The 23136-nt window shown below is 52.7% G+C and overlaps 11 protein-coding genes across 11 annotated transcripts; 8 read left to right on the forward strand and 3 right to left on the reverse strand.

Moving 5' to 3' along the window:
• Positions 1 to 605: 605 nt before the first annotated feature.
• BKA58DRAFT_423335 (mannosyl-3-phosphoglycerate synthase) lies at positions 606 to 2145 on the forward strand (the record flags this gene model as incomplete). Its single annotated transcript, XM_046172861.1, has 2 exons — positions 606 to 1961; positions 2043 to 2145. The coding sequence occupies one exon, from the start codon at positions 606 to 608 to the stop codon at positions 1926 to 1928; it is 1323 nt and encodes a 440-aa protein (XP_046021774.1). The 3' UTR covers positions 1929 to 1961; positions 2043 to 2145.
• Positions 2146 to 2471: 326 nt separating this feature from the next.
• BKA58DRAFT_390903 (pectate lyase-domain-containing protein) lies at positions 2472 to 4397 on the forward strand. The gene has a single exon (XM_046170865.1). It carries the CDS (start codon positions 2655 to 2657, stop codon positions 4230 to 4232), a length of 1578 nt encoding a protein of 525 aa, XP_046021775.1. The 5' UTR covers positions 2472 to 2654; the 3' UTR covers positions 4233 to 4397.
• Positions 4398 to 4755: 358 nt separating this feature from the next.
• On the forward strand, positions 4756 to 5385 carry BKA58DRAFT_285455 (uncharacterized protein; the record flags this gene model as incomplete). The annotated part of the gene is made up of 2 exons (XM_046166847.1): positions 4756 to 4888; positions 4946 to 5385. Coding segments are annotated over 2 exons (573 nt in total), but the record flags the coding sequence as incomplete, so codon positions are not given.
• Positions 5386 to 6420: 1035 nt separating this feature from the next.
• Positions 6421 to 8744, forward strand: BKA58DRAFT_233884 (kinase-like domain-containing protein). Its single transcript, XM_046166544.1, has 4 exons — positions 6421 to 7121; positions 7183 to 7355; positions 7408 to 8011; positions 8061 to 8744. The coding sequence occupies exons 1-4, from the start codon at positions 6520 to 6522 to the stop codon at positions 8350 to 8352; spliced, it is 1671 nt and encodes a 556-aa protein (XP_046021777.1). The 5' UTR covers positions 6421 to 6519; the 3' UTR covers positions 8353 to 8744.
• On the forward strand, positions 8628 to 10301 carry BKA58DRAFT_233810 (uncharacterized protein). The gene is made up of 3 exons (XM_046166540.1): positions 8628 to 9351; positions 9403 to 9493; positions 9541 to 10301. The coding sequence occupies exons 1-3, from the start codon at positions 8902 to 8904 to the stop codon at positions 10074 to 10076; spliced, it is 1077 nt and encodes a 358-aa protein (XP_046021778.1). The 5' UTR covers positions 8628 to 8901; the 3' UTR covers positions 10077 to 10301.
• On the forward strand, positions 10224 to 11213 carry BKA58DRAFT_390908 (uncharacterized protein). The gene is made up of 2 exons (XM_046170866.1): positions 10224 to 10720; positions 10782 to 11213. The coding sequence occupies exons 1-2, from the start codon at positions 10619 to 10621 to the stop codon at positions 11127 to 11129; spliced, it is 450 nt and encodes a 149-aa protein (XP_046021779.1). The 5' UTR covers positions 10224 to 10618; the 3' UTR covers positions 11130 to 11213.
• Positions 11169 to 12312, reverse strand: BKA58DRAFT_233876 (uncharacterized protein). Its single transcript, XM_046166543.1, has 3 exons — positions 11495 to 12312; positions 11414 to 11443; positions 11169 to 11348 (listed from the first exon to the last, which is right to left on the reverse strand). Exons 1-3 carry the CDS (start codon positions 12005 to 12007, stop codon positions 11259 to 11261), a joined length of 633 nt encoding a protein of 210 aa, XP_046021780.1. The 5' UTR covers positions 12008 to 12312; the 3' UTR covers positions 11169 to 11258.
• Positions 12313 to 14042, reverse strand: BKA58DRAFT_233866 (PCI domain-containing protein). The gene is made up of 2 exons (XM_046166542.1): positions 13678 to 14042; positions 12313 to 13624 (listed from the first exon to the last, which is right to left on the reverse strand). The coding sequence occupies exons 1-2, from the start codon at positions 13940 to 13942 to the stop codon at positions 12618 to 12620; spliced, it is 1272 nt and encodes a 423-aa protein (XP_046021781.1). The 5' UTR covers positions 13943 to 14042; the 3' UTR covers positions 12313 to 12617.
• Positions 14043 to 14442: 400 nt separating this feature from the next.
• On the forward strand, positions 14443 to 22272 carry BKA58DRAFT_431447 (uncharacterized protein). The gene is made up of 2 exons (XM_046173094.1): positions 14443 to 14708; positions 14765 to 22272. The coding sequence occupies exons 1-2, from the start codon at positions 14623 to 14625 to the stop codon at positions 21807 to 21809; spliced, it is 7131 nt and encodes a 2376-aa protein (XP_046021782.1). The 5' UTR covers positions 14443 to 14622; the 3' UTR covers positions 21810 to 22272.
• BKA58DRAFT_233960 (uncharacterized protein) lies at positions 21901 to 22439 on the forward strand. The gene has a single exon (XM_046166545.1). It carries the CDS (start codon positions 21992 to 21994, stop codon positions 22379 to 22381), a length of 390 nt encoding a protein of 129 aa, XP_046021783.1. The 5' UTR covers positions 21901 to 21991; the 3' UTR covers positions 22382 to 22439.
• BKA58DRAFT_366597 (transcriptional Coactivator p15-domain-containing protein) lies at positions 22276 to 23135 on the reverse strand. Its single transcript, XM_046168893.1, has 3 exons — positions 22865 to 23135; positions 22688 to 22801; positions 22276 to 22615 (listed from the first exon to the last, which is right to left on the reverse strand). The coding sequence occupies exons 1-3, from the start codon at positions 23069 to 23071 to the stop codon at positions 22394 to 22396; spliced, it is 543 nt and encodes a 180-aa protein (XP_046021784.1). The 5' UTR covers positions 23072 to 23135; the 3' UTR covers positions 22276 to 22393.
• Between the last annotated feature and the right edge of the window lies 1 nt (position 23136).

Genomic DNA, 23136 nt, shown 5'->3' on the forward strand with positions numbered 1-23136 from the left:
CTCCCTTGCGAGAAAGACCTCCATCGTTTCATCACTGGCTACATGCAACGCATCATCACCGCAACGCAACGCGATCCAGTTCCTTCAGTTCGTTTTTCAAGTCAAGACAATGATATGTGGAGGGACAGTTATCAGTACTATGATTATCATTCGCGGCACTGAACACAGTCAATAACGCGTTATCATCACACAAGCACCGCCACCGTCAGTACTCGATATACTCGATCGTCGAGTTACCACAGAGTTCCTGGCACACAGCACCCTTATTCTGGACACACATTTACTGCGGCGTGTCTAACAACATTGACACACCCCGACATCGGCTATCAAATTTTAGCCTCCCTTAGGTTTCACAGAGAAATGAGCTCCGCATGAGTGATCGTAGTGACAGCTGTGAATTGCTCTTGGATCACACAGAGTCAAATGTCGTATCACTGTCGGCTAATATTTTAGTCAAGAGCAGCATTGAACAAAGAACGCAAAAGTCTCTCTGTAAGACCTATGAGTCTGGTGAGAACATATATTCTTATCCTTCATACGCCCTTACTCCGTCTCTAAATCCGCTGCAAGACTGAGTCTATTTCGATAATCAACTCATCTTCATCATGAGATTGAGCATCCGCCCGGGAATCACCCGGGTCGGGAATGTGCAGCTACACGAGATGTCTTCTGTCTCCGAAATGGATGCGGGCGGTCAAGATACTTCAGGAGATGGCACGGATAACCCACCTGCTGATCAGGAGAACATTGCCATCTCCCCAGATTCAATCAAAAGCGTCGAACGCGACCTCGCCATCGTAGTTCCCTGCATGGATGAAGACATCACAGTTCTCGAAGGTCTTCTTCGTGGTATTCCACATAGCTGTTGTGTCATCTTCATCTCGAATAGCAACCAAACAAACTACAAAACGGAGTGCGAGTCGTTGGTCAAATTCGGAAAGATAGCGTCTCGGCCAGTTGTCGTACATCATCAAGGTGAGGCAACCTTCGCTCGCGCCTTCCAGGAAGCCGGTATGCCAGAGCTATTGCAAACCCCAGGAATAGGTATACCTGAGGGAGAAGAACATTTTCCGCGCCTGAACAACGGAAAAGGTGAGGCTATAATACTTGGTGTGATCATCGCAAAGCTTGTTGAGCGCAAGTTCGTTGGCTTTATTGACGCTGACAACCGAATACCTGGATCTGTCCTAGAGTACTGCAAAGTATACGCCGCTGGATTACATTACGCATTGTATCACAACAAAATCACCGGACAAGATGAGCATGCGACGGTGCGGATCAAGTGGAAGTCGAAGCCAAAAGTCAGGAACGGTGAGCTAGTATTTGAAGAGTTTGGACGTTCCTCGCGTGTCGTGAATGAATGGATGAACCGCCTCCTGAAAGTCCTTGGGGGTGACGCTACCCCAGAAACCATGATCGGGACCGGTAACGCCGGTGAACACGCTATGGATGTTGACCTTGCGCTCAAGCTCCGATTTGCTACCGGTTATGCTGTCGAGCCATTCCAGTTGATCGACTTGTGGGAACGTTATGGAGTTTCAAACGATCCATCTTCAAGACTAATGCGGATCTTGCAGATCGAAACATGCAATCCACACATCCACAGCGCTAACCGACTTACTGGACATATTCCGCGCATGCAGGTTCAGGGCCTGAGCACAATATACCACTCACCGCTTGTACCCTCGCGTCTTAGAGACGAACTTCGTGAGTACATGAGAGACAACTTGGCCTCGGTAGTGGATAGTACCGGTCAACCCGCACCACTTCGCATATACCGTCCACTCAGCTCTTTAGATTGGAGAATATTCGCAAGGGTCGGTTCAGGAAAGCAGGATTCTCATAAGGACAAGGTCGGACACCTAGGTAGCAGCGAAGTTGTAGGCGACGCAGACACAGCTAATTTCACTCATTGCATTACTCTGTAATGTGTTGAGATAGCGAATAATGCCTTCATGGTGGTCAGTTCATCCAACCTGCATTCGTTCCGCTGAGCAAGTGAAACGCGCGACATGAAACTGCTAAACTTCTGGAACTTCTAGACTACCAATTGACAAACGGGACGTTTCTGGATCTTCACTAGCAGCTTCACCCTACATAGCTGTCACTGCCGCCAAGACCGACATCCTCGACATGAAACCTGACACATCCCTCTCATAGATTGTCAGCTGTCGGACGATCGGTTTCGTCAACGGGACGCGCAAACCAAACACGACCTTCATCCCAGGATGCCAGGTCCTGTTTGCACGTTTCCTAGACTCACGGCTGCACGTGTGTTCGGGCCTACTCAGTCAACGCATTGAAGGCATCGCACCCGTGGTTCAACCGGCGATGTGCATCATGCGCTTGGAGGTTTGGAGTTCAGGTGGTGTGGGAAGTCGTCGTATACCACCGACACGACAGATGAGTAAGATAACAGCAGGCTCTCCGGACACCATGGCTATAAAGGCGTCTGCAGCTCGCGCAATGCAAAATCCTCATCCTCATCAGGACCAACGATCTCTTCCTTGCTTCCATCACCTTCCCTTTTCCACGTTCTCTTCTCCAGCTCAGTGCCGGTCACCCTTCTTTTCTTGACTGTGTCATCTTTGCTGTGCAATACCTTCATTCCCTTACTTTCACTTCAAGTTTTCTGGAAACCCGAAAGAAAAATCATGCGTTTCTCTCTGACTACTTTCGCGGCTGCGGCTCTGATCGCTTCCGTCTCCGCGGCACCTGCTCCTGCTCCAGCTAAACCGACGGAACTTACGGCTCGAGGTCCTGCTCCTACACGCGCCCATGGCCATCGTGGTGGCCACCGCGGCAAACACGGCGGGGGACAACGCAACGGCACCGAGTCCACCGGCCCTGGCTCTGATTCCATCGGCTCTGGTATGGGGATGGGTGGTGGTCCAGGACGAGGTGGCCAACGCAATGGCGGCGACCCTGGATACTTCCCTGGCGGTGGCGCTGCTCCCACTGGCGGCTTCCCGGGCTTCGGCGGTCAGCCATCCGACCCTCAGATGACGGGTGTTCCTACGTATACCCCTGGTAGCGACTATGAGCGTAGATCTGTGGAGTCTGAGCCTGTTGTTACAAAGCGTCAATCTTTCAATTGGGTTTGGAAAGCCAGGGCCGAGGACTCATCTGACTCTAAGGACGATACCTCCGACGCGAAGGACGACAAGAAAGACAAATCAAAAGGCTCTTCTGGCACCTCTGACAGCAGCGAAGATTCTTCCAGCGACAAAGACAAGTCTTCCGGTGACGCAAGTGAAAGTACTGGAGACAGCACCGAGGATGCGGCTGGCGACTCTGGCTCAAGCTCTGGCGGAGATGGTGGTTCAAGTTCGGGATCAGGTTCGGGCTCCAGCAGCGACAGCAGCAAGGGCAGTGGCAAGGGCAGCGGATCATCCGCAGGTGGAGAGTCATCTTCGGGCGGCGAATCTTCCTCAGGAAGCGACTCGTCCTCAGGCGGAGGTTCGTCCTCGGGTGGAGGATCTTCCTCCGGCTCGGGAAGTCAAACTGGATCAGGCTCTGGATCAGGCAACTCCACTATGCCCAGCTCGGGTGGTAGTGCAGCAAGCGGGACCATGCCCGCAGCAGCTGGCGAGACTACCCTCTCCAAAACCATGATGGTTACCGGCGAATTTGATGGCGGCATGAAACGTTTCGGCCGTGGCGTATCCTGCACGGGTCAAGCAGAAGGAGGAGACAGCGACGCCGTCTTCTCTATTGCAAACGGAGGCACTCTCCGGAACGTCATCATCGGAGCCGATCAGATCGAAGGAGTACACTGCCAAGGCGCCTGCACCATCGAGAACGTCTGGTGGGAGGACGTTTGTGAAGACGCTCTCACCTTCAAGAAGGACGGCGATGGCACAGTCACCGGCGGCGGAGCCATGGGCGCATCCGACAAAGTCATTCAACACAACGGCGTGGGTACTATTTCAATCTCTGGCTTCACAGTCTCGGACTTCGGCAAGCTCTACCGATCATGTGGAAACTGCGACAAGATGGGTGAACGCCACGTCAAGATCGACAAAGTCAAGGCTACAGGTGGAAAAGCAACTTTCGTTGGTATCAACTCCAACTACGGCGATACTGCTACTATTACCAACTCCTGCATCACGAACACAAAGGCCATTTGCGAGGAGTTCGAGGGTAACGATACTGGTGCTGAGCCTAAGCAGATCAGCGAGGGACCTAGCTCGGCTTGTATCTACACACCTGCTGATATCGCTGCCTGTTGATTGGATTCGATGGGATAGGTGGGAATGTGGGATTTGGGACCTTTAAGAGCACGTGGGTGCTTGGAATGCCCTGGGATTTGCTGGGACTTACACTCATTTCACTACCTTTCTTTCTGTACATACCCTCTTTTTATACGAACCAAGTACAGAGATCATCTTCTATCACTACATCGTGTATTCCCGTTGATCCATCAGGTCGAGTGTGCAGCCTAATCCATCTTCGCAAGGTAAGACTGATGATTCGCTCACCTGCGGCGATACTTTGGTCGCGATCATCGCTAGCATGGACCTTTTACCACAGCGCCGATCTCGCTCTTTGGACTCACTCTCACCATTTCATCACTTTTTGCAAACGCAAAATGTATGTGCGCGTTCCCGTCCTGCGAGTATAAAATTGTGTGCTCCCCCACACCCTGCGAAAAACAGTTCAACGACAGCAATCGCAACACTTGCAACGCCCTCAACTACAGGACCATCTATTCTACTAATCAACAGAATGCCTTCCTTTCTTACTCCGCCGCGCTTCGGCTTTGGCGCTTCCACTACTACTAACACAAGCACCTCCCCGACCTGGGGCTTCGGCCCTACCTTGCAGGGTTGCATGGGTCCTCCTGCGCCTGCCTCTTCGAACAAATCCCCGATTTCACCTGTATTCGGTTCAAGTTCTTTATCGCTAGGCGTGAAACTCCCCAGTCCCACCGCCGCCCCAATAGTCCAAAAGCTCCCCGCCGTATCTCCGCCCACCGGCCTCGTCTTCGCCTCCGTCTCCACCGACGCGACTGGCAAGCAGACGACCAAGAAGATACAAGACCCCACCCACATCCTAGACGGCGATATCCACATAGTTCGTATCTACCTCTCGCTCGAAGACCTCCCTCCCTCGCCCCTCCACGACATCCTCATCAACTTCCAGAACCAAGGCCAAAACCCACTCCAAGAAATTCATCTCTGTATCCGCTCGCTCCTCCGCCCATGTCTCCAGGACATCTACGAGGATCGTAAACTAGAAGAGGCCATGTTGTTCATGGTCTATCAGTGGTTTGGCTTTGGCACCGCGGTCAAGTTCTTCTTCCACCGTCCTGGTGTAGACGCTGATCGCGACCGCTTCCAGAACTTTGTCGAGAAAGACTTTGTTCGCGCGGTTCAGGGTTTGGCAGAGGGAGATATCGAGCTGTCCGAGATTCTGGGTGAGGAGAGTTGTGTGTTTGGGATGGGGGCGGCGGCTGGTGGGGAGGTTCGTAAGCCTGTCGTGGCTGAGTATGGTGTTTGCGATGAGATGATTTGATGAGTGGGCGATTTGGTTTCTTCGGTGAATGCTTTCTTTCCGGCGCGGTGTTACGGTTGAGGTTTTGTATCTTGATCGTCCATACTAACATTTAGTTTAAAAAGTCATAACGGCGGCGGCGTACTTCGAAGTAAGTAGCACAAGGACATAGAGTGATTAGTTGTATCGCTGGGATCAACTATCACATAATCGTCTTGTGTCTTTAAGCTCTTTCAGAACAACGTAATATCTACTTTGGTATTAATTCTTAGGTTATGTTGTGCCAAACTCTCAATTACTTTAGTAATACTAGAATTATAGCAATCTTAGCTGTGTTTTCTGGCATTCCGTCTTTAGCACTGGAAGCAACAGCGACGATGCACCCTTGCTCTTCCGCTGACAACTATTATTATCATTATTTCAGAGGTCTCAAATTATAGATTAAATAGTCTAAAAAGAAATTTCCGAGTTCTGGAGACGTGCAGCCTCCACCAACACAATTTCCAGAATTATTTGCAGAGGCAGGCAAGCCCCCGCATGCCAGGAAGAGATCTTAGAGACTACATTAACTTGAAAGCATGCAAAGTAGGAGACCTAACGTTAATGTAGGCTGCAGGGTGTTCGGTTAAGTCGTCGAGAAAGCTCAAGCTGTGGCGCATGCGTCCCGAAGCTTCTCCGAACACGCGCTGCGGCAATTGCTGGCTTCTTGCCCGAGCTCACCCTCCCACCACGCCAGTCAATATGGAACCAGCCAGCCGAGCGCTGATGCAGGCTCTACTTGCATGCGTGCCTGATACGTACGCGCCTGATACATACGCCACTTGATTAGAATACAGCAATATTCCCGTCTCCACGCTCGTCCATCGCGGCGAGAAACAACGCTCGCGGAAAAAGTAGGCTCAGAGCCAGCAGTATCTTACTTCAGAAGCCCACAAAGGCTGCCGGCTTGGCGGCGCGTCTCATAGTCTCATCATCAACTTAGTCTCACTATTCATATCACAGCCTCCTTGCAAGTTTTTAGCAATGGCGCTTGGTCGAAGCTGGTCAAATATCGCAAAGCGGCACTACCTTCGCTTACTACACACTTTGGAGGGTAGCCGCGCAATGCCCTCACATCGTCAAATTAACACGAATTCCTTGTTCTGCTACACGAGCGGACGATGGCTATGGAGTGAGGGTGAGCAACTGGAAGCCCGATACCGACGTTTTGATGTGTCCAGTCTTCAGCAAGCGGCTTGCCAAGCCGTCGGTGCAAACAAGTGTACATCTTTCAAAAAGATTGGCGAAGGCAACTACAACAAGGCATATCGCCTTGAGATGGAAGATGGCCAAAATATCATCGCAAAGGTCCCACACCCTAATGCTGGCCCACGAGTCCTGACCACGGCATCGGAAGTGGCAACTATGGAGTTTGCCCGGACCATTTTGAACTTACCCGTCCCACGAGTTCTCGCTTGGAGTGCTACCGACCAAAATCCTGTCCAAGCAGAATACATCATCATGGAAGAAGCGAGTGGCTCCCAACTCCACGAAGTTTGGCAGGATCTTCCACTGCGGAGGAAGTGTGACATTATTCATGAATTTGTAGACGTTGAAAGGAAACTACTTTCAGTCTCCTTTGAAAAGTATGATCCAGCTTGCTCCAACAGAGAATTTGTGGCCAGTCCAACTTACACACACTGTCAGATTGGGATCATTGTATTTTAAAGATAGTGGTATCGCAGGATGCGAGCCGGCTATCGTTACAAGTGGTCCGCAAGATGTCGTCGGCCACATCGAATCAACTTATTGCATTGGACCCATCACTCGAAGGGAGTTCTGGGGGAAGCAACGCAGTGAAAGGCAATGTCACGGTCCCTGTAAGTTTCTGAATGCCTGTGAAACTTGAATCTAGATTTACCATAATTGTAGGGACATCTTCTGCAGAATACCTAAAATCTGTCGCTCGCCGTGAGATCGAATGGATCAATGCCCATGCGAACCCACAGGAGCCGAGGGAAACTCCATGGCAGTACACGAGTCCACAGCAGAAGTCTCCAGAGGCTCACACAGCCCTGTTAGAGAAATTCTTAGCTGCAATTCCGTATATCACTCCCAAGGACCCAGAGCTCGCCTCTCCCAGACTTTGGCACCCAGACTTCCATGCTGGTAACGTCTATATCGACGACCAAGCCCGAATATCATGCATCATTGACTGGCAGGGAGCCTGGGCTGCCCCGGTGTTCATCGGTGCCAATCCCCTATTGCTTCTAGACTATGGGATTGACATGTTGATGAAGCTCCCTGAAAACTTTAAAGGACTCGACGATGCTACAAAAGATAAGCTCAGATACCAAGTGTCTCAGTCTATCTTAATTCACACGTATGAAACATCCACGGTGGAGAAGAACCCTCTGATGTACAAGGTTATGCATCATCCCCATGGTCAGACTCTCAAGCAATTAGAGGCTTTTGTTGGCTCTACCTGGGACAACTGTCTCTTTCCCTTTGAAGAATGTTTGATCCACGTTGAGAGGTCTGTTGATCTCTTTGCCATCAAGTTCCTTGGCTGACCATTGTCGCAGTGAGTGGGGTCACTTTGGTACTAACGAACCATGTCCGTACCATTTCTCAGTAGAGGAGATACGGCAACACGACGAAGAGGCGGGGTCTTTCAACAGGAGTCAGGAACTCTGGAAAGAGCTACAAGGTGTCTTGACTGATGAGGGCTATGCGTCGAATGGAAGTTTCAGTAAGGCTGTCAAAATACTCAAAGACTTGCGAGAAGTCGGGCTAGGTGACCTGGAGGGTGAGGAACGACGCAGCTTCGACAAAGAGACGCGCTGGGTCGCAGATCTCGAGGAGCATAGGATCTAGCACTTGCGCCATCTTCCCAAGAATAATCGTTGATGGTATGCGATGTCGAATTTGGAGGGCATAGACGGGTCTTCGTGAATGAAAGGATATTGAGGCTGACTAAAAAGATCGGAAGCGGAGTGAAGTCACACTCCGTCGGCCCCGCCTGGAACCAAAGCTAGACCTGCATGGCCACAACATGATGCTGTTGTAGCTCGTGGATGTCGCATTGTACACCAAAAGGCCTGATGCAGTATTTGCGGATTTAGGAGGCTGAGTTCGCAGTCTCTATGGTCGAGCGCTGTCACGCTTGATGATAGCGATCCTTCAGTCTCGCGAAGTTCCACTGTCCATCGCACCTAGCGACGCCCTGCAGAAATGACGAACATCAGAACTCCATCGGACGAATCGAGCAGCCCACAGTGATTGATCAGCAACTATGCACTACTTGGAAGAAGAGGCGCAACCTTCTTTATCTTTCGACCCTTAAACCGTGCGACGTCGAGTTCCAAATCATCAGGCACATTCGCGCGATCGTTTGAAACACATCTTCTCTCATACACTCTCACCATGACCTACCCATCTACTTACACGGCCTACCGTCGCAGCGCGGGTCAAGAGAAAGCTTCTCGTCAAAACCCTCTTACCCTTGAGCAAGCCCAAGAAAATCTACCGCAAGAAAAAGACCTCGGTCCCAACGATGTGGTCATCAAGATCCACGCTGTATCGCTCAACTACCGTGACGTCGCTATGCTGGTAGCTGAGTACCCGCCTGCTGTCACAGAACAAGGCATTCCATGCTCTGATGCCTCCGCCGAGGTCGTTGGGTTGGGGTCTGCAGTCAAAAATTTCCGACTGGGAGACATTGTTGCTCCAATCTGCAATCAAGGTGACTTTCATCCCACAGATGACAGCATTTCTGTGGCTATCGGTGCAAATGGTGCGGGTGTACTGAGGGAGTATGCTGTTTACCAGGAGAAGCACTTGGTGCACTTGCCGAAGCATTTGTCGTGGGAGGAGGTGAGCTGTTCAGAAAATATTTGCAAATGCGTTGGGCTAATAGGCGAATAGGGCGCAATGTTACCGTGCGCAGGTGTCACTGCTTGGAATGCCCTGGATTCGTTGGAGACGGTACAGGAGCACTCTAGTGCTCTACTACAAGGTGAGGCAAAATCTCTGATTCCCCACTCTCTTACTCATACCTCCCAGGCACCGGCGGCGTTTCCATGTTCTCCTTACTGCTTTGTCTCGCCGGCGGCATCACTCCAATTATAACTTCATCCTCGAACGAAAAGATCAAAGCGATCCAGGATCGGATCAGCGACAAGGTCCGCGGTCTAAATTACAAGACCGACGACCAATCTGCCAAGATTAAGGAGCTTACAAAAGACCGCGGCGTTGACTTCGTAGTCAACAACACTGGCGTCGGCTCCCTCATCGATGACATCTCTTACCTATGCGCTCGCGGCGGCACTGTCTCGCTAGTCGGCTTCCTCGCCGGCTGGGAGGCGGATTGGAAGCCAGCTCAGCTGATGGCCCTGATGGGTAAGGGTGCCAAGCTCAAGGGCATCGCTGTAGGATCGAAGAAGGATTTCGAGGATATGAATGTGTTTATTGAGGAGAAGAAGGTCAAGTTCGATGTCATGCTTGATAAGACGTTTGGGTTCGAGGATGCGAAGAAGGCGTTTGATCTGCAGCTGTCGGGCAACTTTTCGGGTAAGATCGTTATCAAGGTTGCGCAGTGAGAGCACTCATCACACTGTTACATGAACTCTTTTGAAGGAGTATCGCAGTTTCAATCATCTCATGATCTGCGTGGGTATTTCCGAAAAGAGTCAAATCTATGGCTAAGCAAAGAATGCAGTCGAGCAGATTTGCATGTTTGTGCCGCCATCGGCTAGATTCCTGCTCAAGCAACAATATTACGATGCTTATCTTCGACCATACCCGAAACAGTAAACTCTCTGTATGCGATAACCGCATGGCGGTGGCTTACAAGCTGACACAGCCCCGCAAATCCACTGACATGCACCGATCTCATTGGTCTCCGGCTGATAGCACAGCCTCCGTAGCCCCTCGTAGCATCCTATCATCTCATCAGGCATCCACCATCCAGCAATGAATTGCCAGCTTGTAAGTGACCGGCAAAGCGGCAGTAGCTGGCTGATAGACATAATAGCGGTGCTGCCGCACGGTTGATCTTGCGACGAATTACTTACTACTTACTCACACAGAGCAATACTTACCTACCACAACATAGGAAGAATCGTTGGAATCGTGAAAGAAGATGGGCATCCCTACAACCCCACAAGAAGCAGCACCCGCCTATGAAGAAGTATTCCATGACCATCCTGTGAACCGCTACGCGCCCTCTGGATCAGCATCAGCCGTGAGCCGTCCCACCACATCGTCTTACAAGCCTACAATTTTGCTAATGCACCGGCTCACAGTACACAACCGTACCCCAAACCGACGATCACGACATTGAACTGCGCGCTGAACCCCACAATCATGACCACAACCACACATCCTCTTCCGGCAACCCTTCTTTGTCAACAACAAACCCCGAGACTTTGGCTCAGACTATCACCAATTTCCTTCGACCGAATGCTGAGCCGCATACACATTGCGAGGTATGCGACAACCAAGTGCAGACAGAAGCGAGACGGAGGCGGGAGAGTGAGAAGTACTGTTGTACCATGGTTGCAGCCACATTCATGGTGTGCTTTATCTGCGGCATGTTATTAGGCATTGCGATTGTTACCGTGTCTGCGAAGAAGAAGAGGGCTGAGAAGTAGAGGGGTAACATGTGGGTTCTTCAGTCAATCGGTCTATCGCGCAATTGAAAAAATCGTCAATTTCTAAATCTAAATTCCTAAACCTTCACACAACCTCAACCACAAGACACTGCGCACAGGCCCTCAACATCATCCCTTGAATGCGCGGCCGAAAGAATCCCTCTTCGCACTCGTCTTTGCAATCCTGAAGTCAACACAAGACTCGTATGTCTGCTTAGCCTACAGAGGTAGAGGTAAGAAGTCAGTATTTTTCTCACATGCACTTCGTAAAGCCAACAACTTACCGCCACACCATACCACCACCACTGCAAAACCTACACTCCGTTAGCATCTCGCCTAGATCACCACACCCGTGAAAAACTTACACAGTCCCCAGCACTAGCACACCTCTCCTCCAACCCCTCGGGAACCTTAACACTAAACTCCTTCTGCCCCGCTGGCACATCAGCCTCACTCTTCCCCGGTGCATATCCCTCCTCCCACACCTTCAACATCTCGCCCACAACCTCATTCTTCTTCGTATCCACAATACTCACGTTCGCCGAGCCCTCATGCGGAATACGGATCCAGACTTTCATGGGCACGACCTGGCCTGCGCTCCATACCTGCGTGTTGTTGGACGGGTTGTCGGCGAATTGGAGGCCTTTGCAGAGCCAGAGGTTGCAGGAAGAGGCAGAGTAAGGTGGCAGGAGGAGCTCGGGGAGGCCTTCGACGTGAGAGGTGTTGTCGCCGTTTATGGTGCGGGTTATGGCGGGGCCGCAGAGGGAGGTTAGTTCGGGGCCTGTGGGGCGTGAGGGAGGAGAGGTGATGAGGCCGTGGGAGAGGGCGGTGGGGATGAGGGTGAGGAGGGTGGTCGCTGCGGCGGTGGTGAAGTACATGATGAAGATGTGTGGACGGGAGAAGTAAGGAGTAAGGGTGATGGAATTGACCTGCTTGGATTTTCAAGATTCGTGCGATGGACATGGTGCTTTATACACGATTCGAATCCGCATTGCCAGCAAAGAATTCTGCATGTTTCGTCCTACGCTCTCCTATCTCCGTGATTCCAAATCAAATCCTGGTTCCTGGTTGTGACTGCCAATTTATCTGGGGATGCTATGTATTTATTGTGTGGAGCTGCTATGGAGGTGAGTGTAGATCGCCAAGGATTAGCGAATGAGACGGGGATGTGTATAGTGTCGGCTCGGTAAGGCTGCCATTCCCATGCCGGATAGTACACAACAATTTATTCGAGAAAAAGAAGCAAGGGTGACATGGTGGTTTGCCGATGTATAGCCGGTTGAAAATACAAGTGCTACGCGTTGTTATGCTGCTGTGCTTGGGCAGACCGAGGTTAACACCACTTCTGCGCGCACAATTGCCCCGGAAGGTTTGCCATATCATATGTCATCGTTATTAGCTAGTCGCATTGGACGTGTGGCATACCTAACCATCTATGGTTTTGTTGTACATAGCTTCGGGAGCTGTCAAAGTTCCCACTTCTACATCTTACTCCAACAGAGAGGCTTGGTTGGTGTAAAGTACATCAACCACGTTGCTCAGCTTCTCGAGAGTACTCAATGCCGCGTCGTAGCCCTGGTCTCGCTCCGACTCGTCGTATACGATGAGACAACCGGCACCCTGATCCAGAACTCCGATGATGACCTTGTCGAGAATCATCTGCGAGAGCTTGCGCTCAACCTGTATCGTGTCGAGACCGACCATCTTGGCGACGTGGTCAATCTCTACCCTGCTGAAAGGCTCGATGACCTTGATCAGGTTCTGCTCCAGCATGTTGTCGTATAGGCGTCGGAGGTGGGAGGTGATGAATCGGTCGCTGCCTAGCTGCTGGCGGTAGTCGGTCAGGGCGGTTTCGTACTCTTCGAGACTGCGGTTGGTGTGTGCTCTCGCTACCGCCTTCATGGCTTCTAATCGCTTGCCTGCGTACTTGACAGCGTGCTTGGAGGTCATGAGCGAGGTGACGTCGTCTCCGAGGTTGAGCATGATCTTGCAGAGCAACATGTACTGGAGTGCCGAAGTGGCCTTCTGCTCTTCGTCCTGTGAGTGGTATCCCTCCATGGCTTCGATGAAGTAGGAGAAGGAGGTGTTGAAGTCGCCGTCCTCTGCGTGCAGCATGCCACTCTGCATATCGAGACCAGCCTGCAGTAGAGGCGGAGTGTAGACCGAAGCAGCCGATGTTCGTGCGGACGTGAGGGCAGCGCGACCCTTTGGTATGTTGCCCAATGCGTGGTAGACCCTTGATTCGAGCAGCTGAACCTCGACCAAGACCAACTTGTCGTCCAAGCGCTTCAACTCCTTCAGTAGGCTGTTGATGAGTGTGAGGGCTTCGTAGTAGGATTGCTTCTGCATGTACAGGGATACGAGTCGGGTTTCTAGATTCTGTCGAAGGAAACCTCTCCGCTCTGATACAGCCCACTCTATGCACGACTTGGTGACATCGATCTGGATATCGGCGGTGTTGGGGATAGCGGTAAATAGGTCGAGTAGTTGTCGGACTGTGAGGGTCAGCTATGCACCATTGTACCAAAGTCCTGATTTGTTTCCCTACCCAGCTTGGATGTCTTCGCCTTCGCAAAGGACGACATTATCGACCGCGCCTGCTTCACGAGCTCCGCCAGCGCGTCCACCCGCTTCTGGTCGCGGTAGAGCTCACCGAGCCCGATTAGAGCGCTCTCATAGTTCTTGATGGCCGTCTCATTCGAGCCTGGGTCTTGCGACAGGACGTCTTTGAAGATCTGCTCGGCCTTGGAGGGATCCGACTTGGCCAGCTTCTGCGCCTCCGCTATCCGCGAGCTCGTTTCCGGGACAGCCATGGTGGGTGGGCAGGTTGTGAGGGTATAAGCTGTGATTTAAGGTGATTTGGGTACACGAGTCGTGAAGTGGAGCAGGCGATGGGGTGGCGGAGATGGACTGTTTGGTGATGTTGAGCTCACAAGCTCACCTGGAGATGCGGCGGTCGGTGGTTAGGCGGTACGTAATTCCGATTGGGGCGACGCCACACTCCAGCGCCACACTAGTCCAGGGCACATGGCAACTGCAGTTCGGTCAACAACACGCTACAGCAAGGGACCGCGACATTTCCTGACGCCGTTCGCCCTAATATTGGCTTGCACAATCTATCCCGCTCTATGCATGCCATTGGCGCATCATCACAGCCGGGGACATCCATTCGCGCCATTGCTGCCCCAGCGACGGCTGAGTTGGCAGTCGCGCCTCCATCGTCATCGCCTATTGGCCAGTGCACGTAAACAAACCCCAAGCTATTGATCAACACACCGCCCGCCCTGCACCTGCAATCCACTTTCCCACACTCCCACCCTCCACGATATCACGAACTATTATATACCCTGCGCTGGATCGCTGATAGCTTTTCACGATCAATCCCTCCGCTGTATACCCCAATTGAACTCACGCGCTCTCAATCATACTCGCTCCCACTCTCCGCCTCACTACCACTATATTGAGTTGAATACACACCAGACGACACATCACAATGCCTTCTTCAGACAGAGAGGTCTCCCGCGACCGGGAACTCGTCAGACACTCACATTCGTTCTCATCAGACAGGATGATTCCCATGTTCGTCTTCCTCACCGCCATGTAGCCTTTCGCGATATACTAACACTGCGCTTCAGGTGGGATAGTGCTGACCCGGATCGCGCACCTCCGCCACTGCCTCTCAACCCGGGCTCGCCCACTCTCACCACACGCCCCAACACATCCGCAGCCATTATGAAGGCGGCCAAGGCGCTGGAAGAGAAGGCGCGAGAGAGTTTACCTGCGAGCTCATACACTACTAACCCCATGCCACAGAAGCTGCCCTCTTCCGAGCGCTCTCTGATAAAAGGCACACAGCACAAGCGCATGCAGTCATTACAGCCGGGCAGCGTTCGTGACCTACGAAGCTACCTTGACAACCGCTCACCTGAGCGGCCCTTCCTCGACACCCGGTCGCCGGAGCGGTCACCCGAACGCGAGCGACCATCGAGCAGGGGAGGCCGACCCATCTCAAGGGACTACGAGAGGGATTACTTTGGAAAGGATGCCGATGTGAGCCCTATGCGACAGCTCACTCCTACACCAGCATCACGATTCGAGATCAAAGACACACCAGCTCTGCGGCCTAGCCAGAGGGCCATTCTGGGAGAGAACACACCGCCTTCGGCCACGATGATGGCGTTGCAGAGCATGACCATCCCCCAACACATGCTCGACCCTCCATTATCGAATATTACAAACCGGTCGGCACACTCTTCGCCAGCGGCTACACCGGCGGCAGCACCAGCTTCAGCACCCGTGCATGGACCATCACCGCCACAGTCTTTCGATAACATCTCCAGCCAGCTCATGAGCATCAACAACATTGTCTCCAGCTTGCAAAAAGATATGTCGCAGTTGAGCCGGCGGAGCAAAGACAATGCGACGGATCTCATCAGCCTCAAGGAAGCCACAAATACCCGCGACGAAGACATCCGCAAGTCTCTAAAGGATCTTCTGTCTACCATGTCACAGAAGCAGCAAGCTCAAGCGGCAGCTGCCATGAATGGAGACACTTCTCGCTCTAGCAGTCTCAACCTGCAAGATCCCCACATGACACCGACGAAGCAATTTACATTCCCGCGTATGACTTCTACCAGCCCCTGGACAGATGAGCGTATAGGTAGCCCCAACCCATACTCTGTCGAGGGTGCCGCTAGTGTCGCAATGCTGGAGAAGATCATACGCGAAATGGTCACCAAGGATGGTCAAGAACGTCTGGTTGCCAGTCTGCAGAAGCTGGTGGATAAGGCTACAGGAGAGACTGCCAAGAAGGTTACTGAGTTGGCCGAGTTTGTCAAGCAAGGCTCGACCGGCGGTCTCTTCAATCCCGCAGCTGCTGGCTCGGCCTCGTTCCAGGGATCTCCCGGATCCGGCGCCCTGACTCGAACGATATCGGCTGACAGCAAGGCCTACTCCAGTCCAAAGGCTGCTGACTTCGTGAGCGAGGAGATGCTCAAGTTCCTCCGTAAGATCAAGGACAGTGTCGCTGAGTCCGGATGCGTTACGATGGCCACCAAGTCGCTTATCCAAGACCTCCGTGGTGAGGTTCTAGGAATGGGACGGGAGCTTGCTCGCAAGGTAGAGGAGGCAGAACAAGCTAGGGAAGCTGAAGCCGGATCTGGCTCCAGCCCATCTACCGAAGACATCAACGCCATTGTTCAAGAGGGGCTTGCCAACCTCAAGGATCACATGGACAAGGTCATGCGTGAGCGAAGGCGGCAGTCGATGTCATCCGTCGTCACCCGCACCACTGTCGACAACAACGAGGTCTACGATGTTGTCAAGCAAGCGCTTGCAGAGCGTGGTCTCGATCAGCCAACACCTCAAGCTGCTGCAGTAGACAAGGAATCGATCATCAGCGCTGTCCGAGAGGCCTTCGATGGTGTCGAGATGAACCCGAGCCACGAAGTGCAGCAAGTCGGACTGGGCAGTGACGAGATTCTTCAGTGTCTACGTGAAGGTCTCCAAGACTTCAACGGGTCCGGTGCCGTCACCAAGGAGGAGATTGAGACTATGCTGCAGGAGTCACTACAGCAGATCCAGCTGCCTCCACCCGTCAACGAAGTACATGAGATCCGCGAGGAGGTTCTGATGGCCGTGCGCGAGTCGTTGGAAGAGTTGAAGCCGGCTCTTGCAGCCCAGCAACCGTCGACGGATGCTTTGTCTCGGGAAGTCCTCGAGGAGGTGATTCGCCAGGCCCTCGCAGAACACCAACCTGGAGGAATGGAAATCGAACTTCCTCAGGAATCCATTTCTGAGGCTGTCCAGACCGCTTCACAACCTCACAACGAGGCTGTCATGCAACGTCTACAGGCGATGCTGGATGAGGTTCACACTGAATTCGAAGGTGTCACCGCTGCCAACGGGCGTGACACCGAGCAAGTTCTTCAGGCCCTTCGCGAAGGGCTTGACAGTCTCCGTGCCGACCTTCAAGGCTCCGTCAATCAGCCCCGAGAGATCACTCAGGACGGCGAGATGATTGACCACATCAAAGCGGAACTCGACAAGCTACGCGAAGATGTTCAGGGCTACGTCGCCGAAGGCCCGCGTGGAGATCAGGCTTGGAGCCGTGGCGACATGGTTTCATACCTCAAGTCTGAGTTTGAGAACCTCCATGAGAAGCTCACTACTCAGTTCCCTCCTTCCTCCAACAACAACGAAGAGATTCTCGCCGCTCTTAATGCCGGCTTCGACGAGATGAAGTCACAGGTTGCCCTTCGATCAGAAGACGATACTGACTCGAACGACGACATCAATGAAGCCATCAAGCACGAGTTCGATGAGCTCAAAGAAGTTCTTCTTGGTGACACGTCCAGCAACAAGAACGATATTCTCGAGAAGCTTCAGGCAGGCTTTGAAGGACTCCATGCTTTTATGGGCGAGAAGCCAGCTGCGACTGCATCCAACGACGACATGCTGGCTGCTCTGAAAGAAGAGTTCGAGCATCTCCGCGAGACATTGGGTGGCTCACTAATGAAGTCCGGCGGCGCAGGCGAAAAGGACGACATCGTCGACGCTGTTCGTGAGCTCATTGACGGTTTGCACACATCCCAGGAGACTACGTCAAAGGACAACATCGCGCTCATTCGTGGCGAGTTGGAGGCCCTGAAAGAGTCACTTGGCAACGCACTTGTTCCGTCTGGCGATAATGACAAAGCCGAGATGCTGATGGTCGTAAAGGGTGCGCTGGACGACATCAAGGCCAACCTTAAGTCTGCGGGTGTCAATGAGGAGCTTCTGGAGGCTTTCCGTGGAGAGCTAGAACTTCTTCGTCAATCTGACAACGTGACCAGACAACACGCCCGCGCCGACACTGAGGAAGTCCTGGAAGCTCTCAAGCTGGGTCTCGATGACCTTCAGTCGCATCTGGACAAGAAGCTGGACACCCCCGACCGCAACACGTCCGCTACCAGCGAGATCATGGATGCAATGAATGAGGGTCTAGATGGTCTCAGGGCGGATGTCTCGAAGATCGCTGAGAAGCCCATCGACATGAGCATATCATACGAGATCCTGGACACGCTCAAGGACGGCCTGAACGCGTTGCGTGACGACATCGACATGCTCAAGGGCGTAAGGCAAGAATCTTACGCTGAAGAGTATGTCCCTCTTCCTCCAGCCGGCAATGAGATCGCTCTCGCGAACGACGCTGCGGGAGAATCAATGTCGCGTGAAATCGTGGAGGAAGCGACACAGGCGGAGCTACCACCATCGCCAAAACTTTCTCCGCAAACCGCCGACTTAGCGAACATGGAATACATGCTTGTTCAAATTCAGGAGAAGGTCGAAGCTATGGACGCCGTCAGGGCGAACCCGGTGCCAACCTCCGAACCTGTAGCCGCCGTGGCTGGATCTGCCATGAAGGAGGATCTAGTCGCTATCGAAGAGCTTCTGAAAGATGTGCAAGCCGCCGTTCTTCTCATGCAAGATCGCGAAACACCAGCGCCTACACTTGAAGGCATCGCCAGGAAGGAAGACACCGACGCCATCGAGACTCTTCTCGCGAACACCAAGGCCAAAATTGAAGAGCTCGTTCTACCAGACCCAGCGACCGCTATCACCAAGGAGAATCTGGAAGATGTCGAGATCGTTGTCCGTACAACGTCCGAGGCCTTGGAGGCACTTGCTAAGAAGTTCGAGGAGGAAGGTGCCACCAAAGCAGACGTGACAGTCATTCAGGTCATCGCCGACGATATCAAGGTTGCCCTCGACGAGATGAAGGCTGCTAAGGCTGACGACGAGGCCAACCCACAAGCGACCAAGGCAGATATCGACGCCGTTACTCTGCTTGTGGATGATCTTAAGGTCAAGATTGACGACATGAAGATCCCAGATCCTGAAGAACTCCCATCCAAGGCCGACTTAGAACAGCTCACAGGTCTGATCCACGACTTCCGCGACAGTCACGACAAGATGAAGGATACATACGAGGAGGACATCATGAAGACCGCGACCAACTTTGACGAACGCCGCGCTGAAGCTGCCCAACTCGTGGAGGACATCACCGGCGTCAAGACTGCATTGGACGAGATGCGGGAGGAGATCAAGACAACCCTCATCGAAGGCGGTCCCATCGAGGGTCTTCAGGCTTCATTCAAGACGTTGGAAGAGACTCTCGGTGCCAACAACGTCACCGCTGACGTCAAGGAACTCATGGAGATTCTTACCAGAGAGTTCGAGCGGGCCCACGGATCTATCGAGGGACTCCAGAATGACCAAGCGGAGAAGTCTGCGCTTCACCTAGAGAAGCATGACGAAGTCAAAGCCGCGATCATCGCGGGCTTCACGGAAAGCCTAGAGGACAAGTTCAACACTCTCATGGCCAAGTACGATGATGCTCAACTCTTGGCGGACGAACTTGCCAAGGTCATGAAGGAGAAATCCGAGGAACAAGAGAAGATCCTTGAAAGCAACAGGGCAACGGCTGACGAGCTTCGTCTGACCATAGACACTCTTGGCGCCACCATTGCTGGAATGAATGACCGAATGGAAGGCACCACCACCCAATGGTCAACCGACTCTGCTTCTATGATTGGCAAGGTAGAGGAGACACTCGCCAAGTACGAAGAGCAGAAGCTTGCGATGATGGAGAAGCTTGAGGAGCAGAAGCTTGAGACTATCGCCAAGCTTGAAGAGCAGAAGAACGACACCATCGCCAAGTTTGAAGAACAGAAGCTCGACGACAAGACGGAGCATTCCCACACCCGTGACGAGATCAAAAACGTCGAGAACATCTTTACCAACCTTCAGGATAACATTACGGAGTACCATCCCAAGTTCATGGTTGCCTTGCACGAGATCGAAGCTCTTGTCAAGGCTCACTATGAGCACGCACAGAAGACCAAGGAGGAGGCAGACGAGAATGTTCGTGCTTGGAACGAGGAAGCTAAGGCTCGTTCGGAAGAGTTGCAGACGCACTTTGCCAATCTGCCCAAACTACTCCCAGCCCCTACGCCATCTATCGAGCTTCCCGAGAAGTACGACGATGCACCCGTGCAAGAGAAGCTCGACAAGCTGCTTGCGATCGAGCCGGCGCCCAGCTACGATGACGGCGCGGTACACGAAAAGCTTGACAAGCTCATTGGCCATGCTGATGACGCCAGCAAAGCTGCGGGTAACTTGGAGAAGCTGGACGAGATTCATGCTCAAGTCAAGATGACTGCTGTAGAGCTGAGCGAGTTCGTCGCCAAGCAGACGCAGTTCATCACCGATGGCAACGAGTCCAAGGAACGCGAAGCCGAGGAGCTTGCTCTACTCATTGAGCGCAGGACAACTCAGAAGGAGCAGCTGGAAGTCGATCTGGAAAGCCTGCGAGCTGAGAAGGCTACCCAGAAGGAACAGCTCTTTGCGGACATCCAGGAGATGAAGGCCGAGAAGGAGCGCGTCGTACAAGAGCTCAAGGAAGAGAAGGAGCGTGTCATGGCCGAGCTGCAAGAAGAGAAGGATCGCACTATGGCTGAGCTCAAGGAAGAGAAAGATTCGCTTCTTGCTGCTGTCGCCAGTCTGCAAGCGGAGCGCGAGAACCTTGCCAACCAGAAGGTTCGCCTTACTGGTGAGGTCTCGTCTCTGCACACTGCGCTTGACATTCGACGAGAGGAGCTACACTTCATGGACACCAAGGCTGATGCACTCGAGCGTCGCATCCTGAACGGCATCATGGACCACTCCCGTGCTCTAATGATGACCAAGGGCGGATCGAAGAACGCTTCAAAATTCAAGAAGCGCATGAACGCAGACGCTGCCAATGAAGATACCAGGGCCATGCCACCCCCAAGCACCGCAGCGAATGGTCTTTCTCTCGCGCTCAAGCCCCGCCCTGCTATCCGTCGCAACGGTGCACCTGCGAACCCAGCACAACGCCGCATCCTGTCTCTTAGTCAGATCAGCGGCAACGCCCCTACTGGAGCTCAGGCTTACCCGACAACTAAAGCTTCGGCTGACAGCAATGCCGGATTGAAGCGCAGCCACTCTGTCAAGACCAGCAACTACTCTCGCAAGGGCTCTTGGGGCGGTCGCCCTAGCGCCGTCATTGCCAACAAGGAGAATGATGTTCTGCCTGAGGAAGATGAGCACGAGACGGCGCCGATTTCTCACGAAATCATCGAGGAGGATGCACAGAGCGAGACCGGCACTGAGCGTCGCTACAGCCTCGACAGCCGCGACTACGCTGAGGGTGAGACGCCAGGCTATGACGGTCGCTCCAGCTTTGGCGGCACAGGCAGCGAGTACACATACGCTTCCGGTTCTTCATACATGACCGGTAGCGACATCGACCGCCGCACCTCATATGGTGCTCAGTCAACTCGCTCCGCTGCTCCCGGTGAAGAGCGTATCGACGAGGAAGGCTCTGTATACTCCGATGACGAAGAAGACGACGAGCCCACTGCCACTATTAACCCATCCGACATCACTGGCTCCGAGATCTCGACAGCCACTACCGAGAACGACGTCGAGCTGCCAACACAGTCAGAAATCGTCCGTGCTGTCGATGCCGTGAAGGAAGAGATGAAGGAGAACTATGCCCCACCCAGCGACTCCGGTGTAGGCACTGACCTTCCCACTGCCGCCTTCAACGAGTCCGAAATGGACGCCGATTACTTCCGGCGTGCGGCTGAGGAAGAGGCGAGCACTGTCGGCTAAATCCACATGTACGGAATCTATTGAGGACTGCTGATATGGACACTCTCCTGCGTCTCGCTCCATAATCTGCGGTTTGAAGCTTCGACTCGCCCTTTGAGGGTTCTAGAGTTGGCATCGCCACTTGATATGTCGAGCTTGACCATGAAGTGTTCGTCCAAGTCGCAATGCATGATTGATGGCTGATGTGTACGTTTCACGGCATGACGAAGTTTCGATGGCATTGGTGGTGTTGGAATGCAGGTTCACGAGGAACGATTGGTATGACAAGCTTTGAGATGTCCGTTCGGCGTTGGTTATCGGGTGTTTGGACAGGAATCGGTGGATGTATGCATGCATTTGGGTCTCTGGGTCTGGCGTTTGTTTGGTTAATTCGGTGGAGTAACATTGCTGTTTACATACTTGTTCTTGTTTATAACTTCAGTCGATACGCGAGCTCTTCTATGAGCGTAATGAAACGATCGCTTTTACTTGTTCATTCCTTGCCTGCCGTGACGAAGTTTATCTCCATCGCCAGGAACTCCATTGTGTGCCTTGTTGTACATCTGGATAAGTGTCCAGCAATTACCTCTTGAAGCGTGCAGTTATTACTCATCGTCATCTTCCTCGTCCCCAGGCTTCTTCGCACTCTCATCCTCGTCCTCTTCTGCCTCTTCTTCGTCTCCTTCCTTCGTGTCCTCAATCTTCGCACTCAGATCAGCCTCATAATCCGGGCGTACGACCTGTAAATCCTTCTTCGCCAGCACAGATTCGATAAGTGGTGCGGAAGCGAGTAGAGCGTTGTATTGATCGATTGTAAGCGAGATGCCCTGCATGAAAACATCACGTTAGTAACCCCTCCTCTACAAAAAGCATACAGCAGACATGGAGTGAATACATGCCTTCTTCCCCGGCCTCGTCTCTCCAGCATCAGTGATATAGTACTCCCGTATACTAACAAGCGTGCTCTTGTTGAAATCGCTAACTGTAACGCGTCGTTTGCCGCTGGCGTTGAGCTGGCGTTTTCGTCAGCACTCTTCTGTTCATTGGTCCCTGTCCACTCTTTCACGCATACTTACACCAACATATGCATCGCCGTTATCGTCTGTCTTGAGCTCGGGTACCACCGGTAGTGACTCGTCGTCGTCGTCGTCTCCGGACTTAGTCTTCTTGTTTGCGCGCGGCGCGCTGTCATCGTCGGCGTCTGGTGAGGAACGTTTCTTCGTGAAGGGCTTTTTGTAGGTGCTGCCACCTCGGGCGCCGCCGCGTTTTGTGAAGCCTGCCATTGTGTATTCGGAGGAGTGGATTTAGGTCTGCGCGATGTAATAATTGAGGTTCGGAATTCGGATCG

The sequence above is a fragment of the Alternaria rosae genome (assembly GCF_020736505.1).
Source record: "Alternaria rosae strain MPI-PUGE-AT-0040 chromosome Unknown BKA58scaffold_9, whole genome shotgun sequence".
NCBI lineage: Eukaryota > Fungi > Ascomycota > Dothideomycetes > Pleosporales > Pleosporaceae > Alternaria > Alternaria rosae.